Raw genomic sequence first — 19,084 nt, forward strand, 5'->3', positions numbered from 1 at the left:
TTTCCAACCTCAATGATTCTATGATTCTATGAATGACCCAGTTGGTTTTCACCAACTGGTTTTCAGTCTGAACACCATGCTAGATACTCCTGTTATGAATTATGAGCCACTAAAATTTAAATCTATGATGTCCCATGTTTCAGGATGCAGCTAAACGAATATTAGAGACCAGAAATACTGGGTATGTTGCAAAGTACTATGGATCCCACTGTGTAAACTGAACTAGGCAATTGCAACCACCAGGTTCATTTTTACCTTTTTTAATGCATCAGTAACAAGCTTCGCAAAAGGTAAGAGGAATAGTCATGCTAAATAGATCAGGCTTTAATTTAATTCGAGTTGCATTAGTTTTTAAACAGCAACACATCATTGAAATCACAAGTTTGGGGATTTAAGCTTTATTTCTGTGTATTGAATCTTTCTAGAACAGAATAGTACAGTGTGCTGCTGTACTTCACAGCTTTGGGGACTCTCTGTCCAAAGTCACCAAAAGGAAATGGAATGGCAGCATTCCAATGTATGGCTAGAAATGCCTAATGCATAGACTACGGTAATAAAAATCATTTCCAGAACATTTAGCAAAGCTATAGTTTCATGTTTAGCAAAATTTTAAGTATAAACATAACTTTCAGCTAGCTAGTTTAAATCCATTAACAGGTTTGTGGAAGGTCTTGCTAGCAGATTCATTTGTAATTCAAAACCAAATGAAAAAATAATACTCTAAGGACTGTTAGCCTTTGCTGCTGTCATCATCATCTCTCATTTCTCTCCCACAGGAGCTGAACTCTGCTTTTAATTGCACTTAACACTGTAGCACTTAATTCTATCTTTTTAAGGAAATTCTCCTTTATTATAATTAACTCTCTGGGAAAAAAATCACCAAATCACCAAAACACACACCCCAAAAAAACCCAAAAACACAAACTCAAATTCTGTAAGTTACACAGAATTGGAAAGTTTTGTTAAAAAGTTGGAAGCTTCAGTTCAAGGTTGGTTGGGGTCTTTTTTGAAAGACATGGTGTCAGCTACTAAACAGAAATTAAGTCTCATTGCAACAGTCCTTCACCTTACCCTTAACTTCACTTAGGACATGAAGACCAGTATGTTCTTGCTCAGCAAACAGAGATGATGATAAAAGTTTATCCTCTGACATAAAAAATAATGGGGAAAGGAGGTTGTGCGGCAGTGCAATATATCCACGTGAAGGATGTCAGAACCTGTATTATATGCTTCAAGGACGAGAGAATATGTACTATGTGGTAGGTAGTTTTTCTGCCGATTCAAATACACCAGTCCAGTGCTGCAAGTTTGGGTATTGAAAAGGCTGAAAGAGAGGTGTGAAGGCTCCAGTAACTTACTGGATCTTACGCAGAAAGATCCAAAAAGTCTACTTAGCCAAGAAAGAAGACTAGGAGTTTGCTTAATCAAGATATATGAATATCTTCATTAATAAGCTTTTTAGTAGAGGGAAGAAAAGTCTAATAAGAATTCCTAATTGGCTGGAAAATGAAACCAGACAAAAATTACATTAAAAATTTTGCTCACATCTTAACATTGGTTATGATTAAACATTAGGTAATGCCAGGTCAAATATTAGATTCCGTATTTGCAGAAGCCTTAAATAATGACTTGGCAGCTTTAGGATTTCTTATCACAAGCCTTAAATGAAGGCAGAATATTTTTATAACATAAACCAAAAAGTTCTGAACTTCAGCCCCCAAAATGTTCTACAGATGCAAAACTATCACTCCTGATACATCTCAGTTATGATCATTTCTTTGGTTTATATAAATCATGCAAAAGTCTCTTACCGGCATGACTAGAATTATAATACCCTGTATAATACCCACTGTATCCTTGATGGTATCTAAGAATGTATGTACTGATGTGTTAGATCAGAAATACACTGAAACTAGTATTTTATTTCTGACAATGAGCAGTAACAGATAATTCACCAGGAGTGTCAGAAACTGTGATTATACAGAATGAGATTCATCCCTTCATTCATCATCACAATTTCCAGCAATTTTATAGACTGCAGACTTCTTGAATGGAGCCCTTCAAGCAGGCCTTTACGTTTAATAACTTTAGATAAATTTTCATTTTATGAATTTCCGATCCATTTTTCAATCACTTTATAATTTTTCTATCTATAACATCACATGCCAATGACTTCCACAACTTAATTATGTATGCTACAGTAAAGTTCTACCTTCTGTTTTAAATCTTTTGCCTGATAAATCATTGAGCATCCTTATTTTAGTGTAAGAAATGAAGAATGAACGTTCCTTATTTACCTGACATTTAACACTCATGATTTTATTAATCCTTCATATCCCTTGTCACTTATTTCTTTTCAAGATTTAAAAGCTTTAGCCTATTTTATCCCTTTCCCTATAGATGCTTTCCCATATCTGTTTCCATCCTTTCTCCCTTTTCTGTCCCGTTTCTCATGTTATTATAGCTATCTTGACATAGGGTATCAGAATATTAACGTGGTTCAGCAATTAGGTCACAGGGAAATTGCATTTAACTTTCAAATGTTTAAATTTTTAAAATATACTTAGATTAATTTACCCTCAGGGTTTCAAAATAATGAAAATTCATTGTATTCCATTTGGAACCACCTAAAACTGTTAACCTTAAAAACAGTTTAAAAGTTTATGGGATAAAAATATTTATTGAAATTGACAGAATTATTTGAATAGGCTTTTTTAACTTCAGGGTGGGGGGTTTTTGAGAATAAGTCATTTTTTCAAGCTCATTTTTGAAGCTCTAGATTGCTGCATTTTGGTGTTTTTTTCACTTGCATGACCTACTGTATGCAGAAGAAATAAACATATGGTAAGCATACATGAATGGCTTATTTTCTTTTTTACTGACTGTTATGTCATGACCAGAAAGCTGTGGGTTGTGACTGGTCACCTGCATATTGGATGGCATGTAATTATTAAAAATTGCTCTGACACTGGTTTGACATTGTGTCGATTCTTAATATAAAGAAATTGCTTTAGCAGGTTTATAGGCTGCTTAACAGTTTGTTTTAGTTACTGGTCAATTTTACAAGTGAATTTGCACCCTAAATCACCTAAAGTCATTTTCATAGGCAAAACAGATGAACAATGACAAAGAAGAAGCAGCATTTGAAGTTCTGAGTAGTCTGTAGACCCCATATAAGCAACATGTTTTCTTGTCAGGATTTATTCATGAACACAAAGGGTTTCATTCATATATTCAAAATATTATACTTTTGGCTGTTATGGCCTGAGACATAAAAGATGGAATTAATAATGCATATAGTTTACCCAATGTACAAAACATACTAATGATTTTCATCCAGAATCTAGAAACAAGAGTGATTTGCGATTATCTCTGCAGGAATTACTGTTCTTCCACAGCCCGTCACTTACTTTGCTGAATAAAGTAAACAGAGATCATGGCAGGGACTCAGAACACTACAAGGAAGTGTGAAGTTTTAATTACTCTGGAATGACAAATGAAACAATTACATGTTTTGGGTTCAGGTTGTTTTTTTGGTTTGTAGGTTAGTTGTGTTTTTTTTTTTTTCCTTGCCTTGTTTTGAGATTTATGTTACCCTCTGCTTTATGTGTAATACCCTTTCCCCCACCATACAACTCATGCAGTATAAAATACGGCTGTTTCAGCCTTACTTGCGGGATTTGCCTGTTCAGTCACTGATGTTTCAGTCAAGACAGGAGCAATCAGTCTCCCTCACTACTCCAGCAACTGCCATGCTGAGACAATAGTAAATGACCACATCAAAACAAGTGCAGTATTCTGCTGGAGTAAGCACAGTGGAAGTGTTCCCTGTTAAATTATCAAGCTATCTTCCTATCTGTATTTTTTCCAGAAACTGCTGAGTCAAAGACTCCAGATTTTTTTTTGTATTTGTTTGTTTTTTTATTACTGATCATGCTTTTTAAGTATTCATTAGTACAATGCCCTAGGTCTAGACTATTATTTATCTGATTTCTACAAAACAGAGTTACAAATAAGCAATACTGGAAGCACTCTGGGCTGCTCCATCCAAAGAGGGTTAAAGGGGGCCATGGAAGCACAAACACGGTAGTCACTAAATCTTTGCCCAAGAGGGATTGTGGAGAAACCTGAGTACCCTTCTACCTTAAAAGGATTCATGAGAATTATTATTTCTTTTTTTTTCTGAACGTTGGTAAGACTTTGGGAAATAATACAGTATAATCCTATCTCTGTTGAGAAGAGTGTATCTGAAAAGCTCGTCCAGTGGATAAATGCTCATTTGAAAACTGCTGTTTTCTGTTTGACTTCAGATGACAAAAAATTCATACATATTAAAAAGTACCATCAGAATAGTGAAAACATCTATCTTCAGATAAGGCTTACAAATGTTCACTTTTGCAGTACTCATGAACATCGGAAAGGTAAGAAATTAGGAACAGCTTCAGAAATGTTTCTTCAAGAGAAGTGCATTTAACCACCAGGATATACTACTTTTTGCAACAACAACAATGAAATACTGCCTTCCTAACATTGTGTATCTTAATCAGAATAAAATATTTTCTACCATCACAGGAATACAATAAACTAAGGACACAGTAGAAAAATATAAAGGAAATCAATTAACTCTGTGAAGTCTCTGCACATAAAGTAAAAAAAAAAAAAGTAAATCCTTGCATAGATGCTGTCATTCAATCTACAGTACCTGAGAGGAAAACAATTCAGGCTTTATTTTGACAATAAAGTGGTCCTACTCCTTCAAGAACCAGTCTTCCACTTCCTATGTGCCTCACCATTCCCTTCAACTCTTGCATCACCTACTGACTAACACAGGAAGAAAAAAAGTTAGTTTTTATCTGTACCACTTCCTGGTGCAATTCCTTTGTGACTATGTAAATGCCTGAGTGGAGACATATTTTTTTAAAAGCAGTATCACTTTGTGGCCATGTAAAGTGTTCATTTGTACCATAATGTGCCAAGGTGATTCTGTGACTACGTTTGACTCCATGCATGATGCAAGTACACGCTGTAATTTAACACAGTTGTCTCACTTAGGCTTGACTCTATTATATAGGAATAAATCACATGTACCAGATAGGCTTTAGCTTATTGTAGTCTAGAGGAAGACAGGATGATTCATGACTCTGGTCATGAACATACCCCTATAAGACGAGTGGGACAACATGAGCCAGGGGAAGGAAGGACTCCAACATGATCCCATGTGTCTTCAACCCATGAGCTAGGATGGGCCAGATCAGCCAACCTGTCCAGAGGAAAGGTCATACCACTGCCTATCCATGAAGAAGAAAGAGACCACAAGAGATGTTTGGACCTCAAAGAGATGTTTGGAGATAATAAATTCTTGTGTGTTGATTCTGACTGTAAACAAAGATTTTCAAATAACGAAAAGAAAGAAAAGCTTTTTCCCCCACAAGGACAGCCAGGTGTTGAAAAAGGTTCCCCACAAGGGTTGTGCAGTCTCCATCTTTGGAGGTTTTCAAGACCAGCCTGGCTAAAGCCCTGAGCGACCTTATCTCACCTCAGAGATGAGCCTGCTTTCAGCAGTAAGTTGGACTACGCAGCTCCTGAGTTCCCTTCCACACGGAATTATCCTGATTATAAGATTCTATCACTCTGTCTTGTGTTCCCTTACAACCTAGTTATGTAGATGCATACATAACATATTGAATTCCAGGATTAAACTCTTGATTTACACCTTTGGCTGATTTGTATTTCCATGGATATGACAGTTTCTTAAAGTCAGATTCTCCCTTTACTAAGGACTGAGTCTATTTATTGTAAATGTCACAAAGACAAAGTATGTCTTTTAAAAAAAAGCATAGACTTCAAGGTCTTTACTGTTAAGTGACAGAATGAAGATTTTCATCATGTAACTCATGGCTACATGTGTCTATTCTGCCTGAAAAGTTTGAGACATGTTTGTGCACTACACCTTGAAGTACAACCTGAGAAATGAACACAGAAAAAAATCACTAGAACAGGGTACCATGGAAGGGCCTTCTATTTCTTCAGAAACACACAAGAACAAATAGTACAACATAATACAGAGAAGTCTCCATCTCTACTGTTAAACACGTGATTTGGTATCTTCTTCCTGTCTTAGATTCAAATATTTTTCATGTTTCAGGAAGCATTTTGAGAGTGCCAGATGTAAAGTCAGTTTCAAAGTCCTTTTCAAATGATTGTTACCAAATGGAGTTACACAACAAAACAATGAAAAACGTGCCATTAACCTCCACAATCACTGTAACAAATTTCCCTCCTAACATTACGTTGGGCCTGACCCTACACATTACGGAATGCACTGTGCTTCTTGGACTGCTCTGAATGACCTCATAGAAATGCCACAGGCAAATTGCTGAACCGCCATGTACAAAATCAAACCACAGAAGCAAACACTAAAGGACAGAAATACCTGGTTTCTGTGGAAAGCTTTTGTTTCCAAGAAAGCAAACCACTTAATTTCTGTCCTCAGTCCTTCAGAAAAAGATGAAAACTATAATCTACAATGCATGGATTATCAAAGACTCAGACCAGACAATATTTTTATCATTAGTATTCCTCCTATTCCTGACTTCCTGCTTACCCTGTTCTATCGTTAAGCTTTATCTCTGTTATCTTCTGTTCCCTGTTTTAGAAGGCAAGAAAGACTTAGGCACTCCAAAACTTGGCTGCTTTTTGCAGTTACTTTTTTTTTTTTTTTCAGTTAAATCCAATTAAAAAATAATTCTATCCACTACCAGTAAACAAATACTCTGCTAATCACTTTTCAGCATGTTTTTATGACTGCACTTTGTTTGCCATGCTAATTGAATAATTTTTTCCATCTATTCGGCTACAACCACAACATTCTTCTGAAGGCATTTTTTCTGTGTTAAGCAGTATCAATTTTACCACTATTCTTTAAATTTGAACTCAACTGTATCAGATTACAAACCATCTATCATCTGGGGCATTTAACATCCTTATTAGGATCATATTACTCACAACCATTACTTTCCTGAGTCCTTCCTCTGAGCATTAAGCACAAATTTAAAACCTTTGTAATAATAACTAGTGAGAAAACAGTAATAATATCTAAGGCAGTGTCAACATCCTTCATTAATAAAAAAGAAACAATTATACTTGTTACTTTCTAATTTGAAGTGATTTTTCAAGAAAACAATCACCGGGCCTGAGGTGGGGGGTTTTCCCCCCCATTTTAATCTCTGCTTATGAGCACCTCTGCTTCTTGTCTTGTCTGTTCTGTTTTTTTCTCCAACACATTATTATTTTCATTGGTACTTGTACTACTGAGGTGTGATTGTCTATCCCTGTGCTGCCACATTTAGGCCAGGCAGAGGTTTTCCTCTGTAGCCTTACATATGAGTATCAATTGATCAAGTACATTGACTGAAAATAAATCTAACCTATTCAGCCACTGGATGGCTGCATAAATCAAATAACTGCTTTGTTGTAAAGATATGATTGAAAACCTGTTGTGTTAATGCATGCATCTGTGGTAGGTTAATCATCAACAGTATACTTTATTTTTAAATGCCTCTTGAAGGCTAATTTCTATTGTAACTGAACTGGCAATTAAAAATTACCATGTAGATGTCTATCATGAATTAACTGCATCTTCTCCCCCCCAAAAAAAACCCAAAATGAAACCCTTTTCCATAATAACTATCATCTGTCTTCTCATCCTCACTTTGCTTTTAATTAGCACTAGTTGATGTATTCTTCACTAATATTGCTTACAAGTTCTGCAAAACACTGAATGTTTATCACTTTGTTCTTTCATAGCACTAGTAAAATGGGATTAAGAGTCAGGAAATACTAATTTTCACCATCATTAAATTGCAAATGACAGCAAAGGCATGGAAAATGGCACATAAGATGCCATGCATATTTTAGAAAAAGTATCACTGAGGAATATGAGAGTGAGAGACTTTGTATTCTAGATATTACAGCAGGCCTTTAATGCTAAAACCAATTGTCCCAGGGAATGATCCCAGGGCATCAGGCCATGAATGCAGAGTGACACTACCTAAGGCTCCTCTAGCGTGAATGGGCAACATTCAGGTTGGGTAGCACTTGGACAAAGTGCTCTGGGCCCTTCTCCATTGTTCTAAGATATATTTTTTTTCTGTTCTTACTGCTCAAAATGTCTGAGGTAATGTGCTGTTGTCATGTTTATTGTAAACCTCCAGGGTGATGTTTTTACAACATGGTATAAAGGCTACAAGCGTGTGAAAATGTGTGATGCTATCAAAATGCATAGTGCCATCCTGGAATAGTGATCAATGACTACATTATGAATAATGAAGATGAGCCCAACATATTCTTGTTCATACTGTCAACTGAGGTGGAATCTAGGACATATTGATTCCACAACTGTATCTGATTCAGTCTTAGGGAGAGGGGAATCTTGAGGAAAATAGATCCTCACAGAACACTGATGACCAGGTATCCAGGACTTGGGATGAAAGTGAGGAGTAATTTATTTCAAGGTGAAGAGAAAGCCACAGGCCGATATGCTTCATTACTTTAGAGAACTGATTAAAATGGCAAAAAGGAAGAGAATTTGTATATATAGGGATGAATGCAAGGAAAGGGATGATACAGCTTCTGTAGAGGAAAGTTATGATTGACACATCAGTTAAGGTTATTTTAAGGAATACATGATTGCGTGGATAATAGGGAACTCATTGATACAGCCTGCTTGGATTTAAAAAAAACAAACTCATTTGGTACTCTCCAGAGGATCTTGAAGAATGACCCTTGAAGAATGAGTAATTAACAAAGGAAAGATCTATTTACAGCTATTTAACACATGATTTTAAGGCAAATGTTGGTTCAAGAACCTCCTAAATCACTAACTACAAAAGCTGGGAGTCTACAAAAGGGGGAAGAGCACATCACATCCTGGTGTCTTCTACTCTTTTCCTAAGCAACTGCTATTGCCACTATCAGACACTGAACTCCAAATATAAATATTTACTGATCTAAAATGGCTATTCTTAATGATGTTCAGATACTACTGCAATACCATGCTACATCATCACCAAAACTTTATAAAATTAATCTTTTCTCTGTGAAATTTATTAACTTAGAGGTAAAGTACCATTAGTTTTTTCTCTATGAATATTTATTTAAGCATATTGTTTCTCTGTAAAACACTGTATACTATTTGCCTAACCACTTTCTAAACATACTACCAATATTTTAAAACTTCATTAACAGAGTTTGTAAGCTTGGATTCAGAAAAAAGCCAGCAAGTGCAATATTACGACAACACTTGAAGTTAAAATGTTAATCTTCTTACAAAATGTAAAAGAGAATCTACTGTGAAATTCAAGAACACTGTGTTTAAAACTACTGGTCAATCAATGCACTGATATTATTTATTTAGGACTAGATGTTTTCTCATATTTTTATTTGAGTTTCCAGCCTTCATAAATCATAAACTTTTTTTTTAAATTGAGAAATGACTTCACAAAACTCTTACAGGGAAATTATGATTGCCGAAAATTTGTAATGAATAAAATGTGCTCATTAAATTGTCCTTAGCTGTGCTATACAGAAGAGTAAACAAATTAAGTTCACAATGTAACAAACTGAATGGAAACACGTCATATCCACTGAAAAGTTCATCAGGAATGTTCCCAGGTGAAGGATAGACCCAAATTGATAAGAAACAAATAACTAGTTACTTGGAATAAATTCTGATTTGGCAACCCAAACAAAGACCCACATTTTTGTGTTCTTATTCTTTCTCATCCATACAATCTGCAAGGGAGTCTTAAGCTAACAGGCTATCTTGAAGAAGTTTATTATAAGGATCAAAAGAGTTTTAAGTATCTCAGACAAAACCTTTTAAAACTGGATTTTTTTTGTTGCATCTAAGTTAAGGGAAAGATTTTTTCACAAAATGTAATTTCATTCTCCACAGAATATTTAAAATGAATGCAAAGTGAGTGTTTCTGTTGGGAAAAAAAATGTGCAAAATCACTGTTGCAAGGGAAAAATTCATTTTGTTAGCCATTGTTCTCAAACAGCTCTCTATTTTAATGCAATTGATATGATGCACAAAATATGCAATATCAAACAATGAAATATTTAAATATCTTTCAGAACAGAAATAAATTGCCTATGGTTTCACCAACATAAATTTCATTCAGTATGTATGATTCTACATTGTATCTAGATTTATACAGGGAAAAAATTATAATTTGCCTAAAATCAGAAACAGAGTGATGGTCTAGACAATACTTCAATTTACTATGGAAAATTCTAAGCCTCCTTTACATTTTAGGAAAATTAAATCGGAAGCATTTTGAAATACCCAAGAATATACTATCAGTAAGAGAGAAGTGAGGTGAGTTATTTTGTTTTAAAAGGAGTAATTACATCGCATTTCAAATTTATCTTTGATAACAGAGTACTTAGATGTCCTACTATTTTGTATGAACATGCCAGTGGTAGGTCAAATGTTAGAACACTACACAGATTTTCTTAGAAGTACACTCTTACCCAGAGAGAACAGAGCGGAAAACCTTGGGGTTGGTTTTTTTTGTCATGGTAGAAGTGAAGTACCTTTTCCCTACAACATTTGCTACACTCTCAAACACCTTCACATTAATGCACACCTTCATGTTAACAAATACTAAAAAAAAATCGCATAATTATGTGTTCTTTGAAAAGAAATTGTAATCCTTATTCAGACTACAGCAGTAGTTCTCTGAATTGAGAGCTCTAAGCACACACTTTGTGACAACCATTATTTTCTATCACTTTCCAGTCTGTCCACTAAAAATGTATTGGTTAATTCAAAACTAATCATCATTTCAAGTTCAATTAGTCTAATACCTTTGATGATTTTTTTTTTTAAAATAACCAAGCTCTCCAAACATGTAGGAGGAGAAATTGCCAACTTGTTTTTCAACAACAGCTATGTTCTGTTAATCAGGAATAGAAGATACAGCTTTAATATCTTCGCCTAGGACAGTGTGAAATATATACTTTCCATCCTCACCCACTCTCATCAGGAGACTGCTCTAAGCACATCTTTCATAAAGTATTCTGGGAAGGAGGTTCTACTACTTTATCTATACAATTTAAAGAGAGTCTTAACAATTGTCTTAACAATTCAGACTAGAGTACATGCTGGAACCCAGGACACCCATGCATCATTAAATTGCAAATGACAGCAAAGGCATGGAAAATGGCACATAAGATGCCATGCATATTTTAGAAAAAGTATCACTGAGGAATATGAGAGTGAGAGACTTTGTATAGATATTACAGCAGGCCTTTAATGCTAAAACCAATTGTCCCAGGGAATGATCCCAGGGCATCAGGCCATGAATGCAGAGTGACACTACCTAAGGCTCCTCTAGCGTGAATGGGCAACATTCAGGTTGGGTAGCACTTGGACAAAGTGCTCTGGGCCCTTCTCCATTGTTCTAAGATATATTTTTTTTCTGTTCTTACTGCTCAAAATGTCTGAGGTAATGTGCTGTTGTCATGTTTATTGTAAACCTCCAGGGTGATGTTTTTACAACATGGTATAAAGGCTACAAGCGTGTGAAAATGTGTGATGCTATCAAAATGCATAGTGCCATCCTGGAATAGTGATCAATGACTACATTATGAATAATGAAGATGAGCCCAACATATTCTTGTTCATACTGTCAACTGAGGTGGAATCTAGGACATATTGATTCCACAACTGTATCTGATTCAGTCTTAGGGAGAGGGGAATCTTGAGGAAAATAGATCCTCACAGAACACTGATGACCAGGTATCCAGGACTTGGGATGAAAGTGAGGAGTAATTTATTTCAAGGTGAAGAGAAAGCCACAGGCCGATATGCTTCATTACTTTAGAGAACTGATTAAAATGGCAAAAAGGAAGAGAATTTGTATATATAGGGATGAATGCAAGGAAAGGGATGATACAGCTTCTGTAGAGGAAAGTTATGATTGACACATCAGTTAAGGTTATTTTAAGGAATACATGATTGTGTGGATAATAGGGAACTCATTGATACAGCCTGCTTGGATTTAAAAAAAACAAACTCATTTGGTACTCTCCAGAGGATCTTGAAGAATGACCCTTGAAGAATGAGTAATTAACAAAGGAAAGATCTATTTACAGCTATTTAACACATGATTTTAAGGCAAATGTTGGTTCAAGAACCTCCTAAATCACTAACTACAAAAGCTGGGAGTCTACAAAAGGGGGAAGAGCACATCACATCCTGGTGTCTTCTACTCTTTTCCTAAGCAACTGCTATTGCCACTATCAGACACTGAACTCCAAATATAAATATTTACTGATCTAAAATGGCTATTCTTAATGATGTTCAGATACTACTGCAATACCATGCTACATCATCACCAAAACTTTATAAAATTAATCTTTTCTCTGTGAAATTTATTAACTTAGAGGTAAAGTACCATTAGTTTTTTCTCTATGAATATTTATTTAAGCATATTGTTTCTCTGTAAAACACTGTATACTATTTGCCTAACCACTTTCTAAACATACTACCAATATTTTAAAACTTCATTAACAGAGTTTGTAAGCTTGGATTCAGAAAAAAGCCAGCAAGTGCAATATTACGACAACACTTGAAGTTAAATTGTTAATCTTCTTACAAAATGTAAAAGAGAATCAACTGTGAAATTCAAGAACACTGTGTTTAAAACTACTGGTCAATCAATGCACTGATATTATTTATTTAGGACTAGATGTTTTCTCATATTTTTATTTGAGTTTCCAGCCTTCATAAATCATAAACTTTTTTTTTAAATTGAGAAATGACTTCACAAAACTCTTACAGGGAAATTATGATTGCCGAAAATTTGTAATGAATAAAATGTGCTCATTAAATTGTCCTTAGCTGTGCTATACAGAAGAGTAAACAAATTAAGTTCACAATGTAACAAACTGAATGGAAACACGTCATATCCACTGAAAAGTTCATCAGGAATGTTCCCAGGTGAAGGATAGACCCAAATTGATAAGAAACAAATAACTAGTTACTTGGAATAAATTCTGATTTGGCAACCCAAACAAAGACCCACATTTTTGTGTTCTTATTCTTTCTCATCCATACAATCTGCAAGGGAGTCTTAAGCTAACAGGCTATCTTGAAGAAGTTTATTATAAGGATCAAAAGAGTTTTAAGTATCTCAGACAAAACCTTTTAAAACTGGATTTTTTTTGTTGCATCTAAGTTAAGGGAAAGATTTTTTCACAAAATGTAATTTCATTCTCCACAGAATATTTAAAATGAATGCAAAGTGAGTGTTTCTGTTGGGAAAAAAAATGTGCAAAATCACTGTTGCAAGGGAAAAATTCATTTTGTTAGCCATTGTTCTCAAACAGCTCTCTATTTTAATGCAATTGATATGATGCACAAAATATGCAATATCAAACAATGAAATATTTAAATATCTTTCAGAACAGAAATAAATTGCCTATGGTTTCACCAACATAAATTTCATTCAGTATGTATGATTCTACATTGTATCTAGATTTATACAGGGAAAAAATTATAATTTGCCTAAAATCAGAAACAGAGTGATGGTCTAGACAATACTTCAATTTACTATGGAAAATTCTAAGCCTCCTTTACATTTTAGGAAAATTAAATCGGAAGCATTTTGAAATACCCAAGAATATACTATCAGTAAGAGAGAAGTGAGGTGAGTTATTTTGTTTTAAAAGGAGTAATTACATCGCATTTCAAATTTATCTTTGATAACAGAGTACTTAGATGTCCTACTATTTTGTATGAACATGCCAGTGGTAGGTCAAATGTTAGAACACTACACAGATTTTCTTAGAAGTACACTCTTACCCAGAGAGAACAGAGCGGAAAACCTTGGGGTTGGTTTTTTTTGTCATGGTAGAAGTGAAGTACCTTTTCCCTACAACATTTTTTACACTCTCAAACACCTTCACATTAATGCACACCTTCATGTTAACAAATACTAAAAAAAAATCGCATAATTATGTGTTCTTTGAAAAGAAATTGTAATCCTTATTCAGACTACAGCAGTAGTTCTCTGAATTGAGAGCTCTAAGCACACACTTTGTGACAACCATTATTTTCTATCACTTTCCAGTCTGTCCACTAAAAATGTATTGGTTAATTCAAAACTAATCATCATTTCAAGTTCAATTAGTCTAATACCTTTGATGATTTTTTTTTTTAAAATAACCAAGCTCTCCAAACATGTAGGAGGAGAAATTGTCAACCTGTTTTTCAAAACAGCTATGTTCTGTTAATCAGGAATAGAAGATACAGCTTTAATATCTTCGCCTAGGACAGTGTGAAATATATACTTTCCATCCTCACCCACTCTCATCAGGAGACTGCTCTAAGCACATCTTTCATAAAGTATTCTGGGAAGGAGGTTCTACTACTTTATCTATACAATTTAAAGAGAGTCTTAACAATTGTCTTAACAATTCAGACTAGAGTACATGCTGGAACCCAGGACACCCGTGTCAAAGCAGCCTAGAGAATCATTCCAGTTTTCTGCTCAGTGATTATTAAATATTCCATTAAAAGTGACCAACAGCAAAATAAGACTGAAAAATTCCAACCAAAGTATCCTAGAGGCAAGCATTAGAACACTCTTAGGTGTTCACATACTCTCAGAATATCTAACGCTAAACTTCTATATGCTGTATAAATTATCCCATAATGACATTGCTACTTCTTTCACCAATGAACGTCTCAAAACCTAACTTTTCACTTTGGCAGAAAGGAACATTTCGCTAGATCTCATTTATTTTCAGTTTTTTGTTTTGTTGAGAAAAAATGGGGAAAATAAATAGTTTCCTCAAACTAATCATTTTCTCTCAGTTTCACTTCCAAAATGAAAAAACCACCTTCATTCAATTCGAGTTACCAAACGTCAGAATCAGCCCTTGATATCAGACAACAAAAACTCTGAAGGGCATCTATGCAATTTTTTCCCACTACTTAAATGAAAATGGCCTATCAAGATTTTCTTAAAGACAAGACTTGGCAAAACTGAAATATTTTTATGACTGACTGGAAGACTACAGGAAAGTTAGCACTTCATGAAGAATTCCAAGTCTTGTCTCGTGGATAACCCCAGACTATCTACTTGATGTATATTCTAGCTTAGAACCAAAAATTAGGGATATTTTGTTACACAGTAGATGTGCAGAAGAAGAAAAGTTTGAGGTTTTTTTAATTAATAGGTGTAATAGTCAGGTAAAGCAACAAAAAGTCTAAGAAATTATTTTATAATACTACTTACTATCCAGACCAGACGATATGGTTATAGTTATTTTACAAATTATGTACTGTTTGTTTTCCAGAATGAAAGATCAAGAGCCTGGTTTTAGTTTTAGAGGTATACTTCTATGTAGACTTTATAAACTAAAATATCCTGAACTAAACCTCAAGCTATAGTCTAAGGGGATGTAAAGTATTACCACTGCAAATCTAATTAACAAATTGTTGTTAATTAAGCTTTCCAAATCTATTTTTCCTAACATATGGGGGGATACTTCTGCAGAATTGAATACATCAGTCTAATTTAGGGAATATAAATGACAAGCTAAAAAAAGAATATGCTCTCAATCTGCTTCTCTACATGAGCAATTATTAAATTAGCATTGTAATTTTTTGTTTTGTAAACAGATAATATGAGAATTTCTATTTATCAAGTAATCTTATTATATCATTTAAATATAGCCAAAGCTTTTCGCAGAAAAAAAAAAATCATTTTTTGAAGCTCATGACTGAATACATAAAACACATTCAAGAGTAATCTAATGTAATGCACATTTAGCTATTCAAGTGATTCATATTGTCTGTATGACATTGATGTTACCTCACTAATAATTATTATAAATTATTGTTTAAAAATTATTTTAGCTGACAGCTAGTTCAAAAGACTTCAGTTGAACAGCTTGAAAAACTCAATGGCAATTAAGGAATATTCTAATACAGGTAATTAACTACGTAGGTTGGCAGTATGATTAAATCAAATTATGAAATACTATTTGCTAAAGCTGAGATAGTGTATAGGCTTCTATTATACCCTGAAGTAGTAAGGAATATTACTTATAAGCACCACTTGTAGAAACCGAGACTGATGTTTTCGAAACATTGTAATTATCTAATTTGGGATATTTTCTTATTATAAAATTAAATATAGTTTAGTTTATTTGGTCTATGGTATGTTTGGGTGGTTTTTGTATTGATAATAAGAAAACAGGACTCTACTGACTTTAATGTGGCTAGCCAACCACCTGTTGTATCACGCGTTGTTCAAATGCCTCTGTCTGTTGTGCAGAACCCTCATAACGCTTTATGAACCAGTTAAGAGCTTAAGATTTAACTGGAGAGCATCACTGTTATTTATGCTTTTATATATGTCCTCTTTTTTGTGAACCAATAGTATATTCAAACCAATATAACAGACACAAGGATTTGTCATATTCACGTGTTTCTTGAGTAGTATGATGCTATGTTACCATAAAACTACCAGGCCAGAAAACCACAAAATGTATCATTTACTTTTTCTACTTAACTGAACCTGATCTTGAAAGAGGTTGTTTACCATTTTATGTCTTCTACTTGTTTTACACAACGCATCTACACTGAGATCAAGAATTGCAGAAGCCAGCCTAGCAAAAATATCGTTACTTCTGCTAAGCCAACAAACAAACAAACAAACAAACAAACAGAAATCCTCTCTAAAGGTAGTGTATTTGGAATACAACCCAAACCAAAAAGTGCTGTGGCTGCTCAGCTCGGGGTGTTGTATCTCACAGATCAGGATGGAAATTTCTACATGAGTATAACACCAGCCGTACCCCCAGCACATTATATAATGACACCACATATATGGTTCTCTCTCCAGAGAGAATCTGTGACCAACAGGTGTGACCAATGCTACTTCCCCCAGCTCTGTGCTGAAAGGACTCCATGCCGTTCACTTTCTGACATTATGAAACTCCCTGAAGGCTCCACCAATCCTTAGCAGTACAACAGTCCATTCCATTCTGTTTCTAAATATGTACATTTTTAATACAATAATGGTTAGAATGGTTAGACCTACAGACAATGAGGTGAATGAGCCTACACTGCCTTTCATCTCGATGTTACATGCTTGGAATATATTTGGAAATTATATTACAGCTGCAATTAGAATATCAACGTTTATGTCATAGTAACAACCATTACTGTTTTTTTTTTGTTTTTAGCAAGACTATTAACAAAAGGAAAAGTAACAAAAGTTATCCTTCCACATCTCATCATCTATTTTTTTTACCACATTAAAATTGCAATAGTTGACTTACCATATTGTAGGTGGTTCAGAACCTTCTACTTCCAAATAATCATATTTTTCTTCCATTTGGAAATCTGTAAATATGAGCGAGATAGTATCCCCAGGCTCTGCCACAATTGTCCATGTGCAATCTGCATTATTATGATATTCATTAGGAAAGTTGGGGCTCGAGATGATACCACTGGATCCTCTCATAGTTCCTCCACATGCATCCTCAGCTGTTAAAAAAAAAATTATAAATGTCATTAAAATCACCCCTTAGAAATGTATACTTTCTTGTGGGAATAGAAGTTTATTACCTTTTAGGTGAACGATTGCTTCAAGTTTTTTAACATGTTAGACTTGGAATGCTGCTGCAAAGTTAAGGTGTTAACAAGTGATTGCTTCAGATTTCAATTATTTAAAAATTATTATACTAGTGCCAGCACAAATTTTTACAATCTACTATTTATTATTTTGATTAGCATTGTTTCGCTCACTTTACAATAGCACACAAAAATTTCATTATTTCCTCTTTTGCTTTAACCAAAAATGTTTTCATAAAGCAAGCTGAGTTTAATCCCTACCATATGCAGTCTGATGCATGACATGCAGTAGTCACATTATACTGAGAAAAGAAGCATAAGAATTCTACCCATCTTATGCTACTTGTATTATCATATTTTATTTTAGGGAACATCTAGTGATGTTTAAGTTTGTTCTCCAATAATCTTTTTTCCAATTTTCAAACAGCTGATCAGTTTTCAAACCAAAGCCATTCATGGGTGATTTCCCAAATGTCAGATGCAAGACACTTTCACAATTAAGATGTTTACTTCAGAGTCATTTTAATGGGTGTAAGTTTTAATAGATCAAGTATGTCAAACATAGCCATAGGAATATATTTTTCATGATATGTGAATAATCGTGAAATTATTTGACCAATTATCACAATCAATTATTTATTGGTTGTGAATACACCAATAAACCCCTAAAATGGAAGAAGGCTTAGAGGAGATGGGCAAGGGTAATGTGCCCATAAAGTTCAGGGAATAATGAAGGGTGTGACTGAGCACAGCTGTTGCAAAGAATCTGACTTTTATCCCAACACAAAAGGGACCAGAGGGTGGCCTTTGTTTTGGATAAACAGCTATCAACAGTTGAGTGGATTAACTGGTGGTGGCAATGTTTCTCCCTGAGTTCATTAAGAGCCTGAATGTCTCCCCGAGTTAGCCAGACCAGCACCAGGGGAGTGAGTATTTGGCTCAGCCCAACATAGAGTATGTTGGGCTAGACAACTAACAAAAGAACTTCAAAGAGAGCAACAGGCTTGAGCTGGCTTCAACCCGTGTATTCCTTCCAGCAGCTGGGGATGCCCAGTGTTGTGATGGTGAGCATATTATAGATACCCGTAATGGGATTTACATTGGTATTGTGATAAAACTGTATATTCCAATTGCTGTATATTTTGCTAAGTATAACCTACACTTGTGTTGTTATGCAATTGTCCTGGTTTCGGCAGGGATAGAGTTAATTTCCTTTCTAGTAGCTGGTACAGTGTTTTGGATTTAGGATGAGAACAAAGTTGATAACACACCGATGTTTTAGTTGTTGCTACGTAATGCTTACACTAGCCAAGGACTTTTCAGCTGCCCATGCTCTACTGACTGAGAAGGCTGCAGGTGCACAAGAAGCTGGGAGGGGGCACAGCCAAACTGGCCAAAGGGACATGCCATACCATGTGACGTCAT

General features: G+C 34.8%; 1 protein-coding gene across 1 annotated transcript in view; it reads right to left on the reverse strand.

Annotated features, from left to right (window-relative positions):
• Nucleotides 1-19,084, reverse strand: part of CSMD3 (CUB and Sushi multiple domains 3) — an 838,052-nt gene that overhangs the window by 589,735 nt on the left and 229,233 nt on the right. Inside the window, exon 5 of the mRNA XM_009277245.2 lies at nt 17,365-17,572. Within this exon, the coding sequence (XP_009275520.1) occupies nt 17,365-17,572 (208 nt within the window). The remainder of the gene's footprint in view (nt 1-17,364; nt 17,573-19,084) is intronic.

The sequence above is a fragment of the Aptenodytes forsteri genome, unplaced genomic scaffold (assembly GCF_000699145.1).
Source record: "Aptenodytes forsteri isolate BGI_AS27 unplaced genomic scaffold, ASM69914v1 Scaffold49, whole genome shotgun sequence".
Lineage (NCBI taxonomy): Eukaryota > Metazoa > Chordata > Aves > Sphenisciformes > Spheniscidae > Aptenodytes > Aptenodytes forsteri.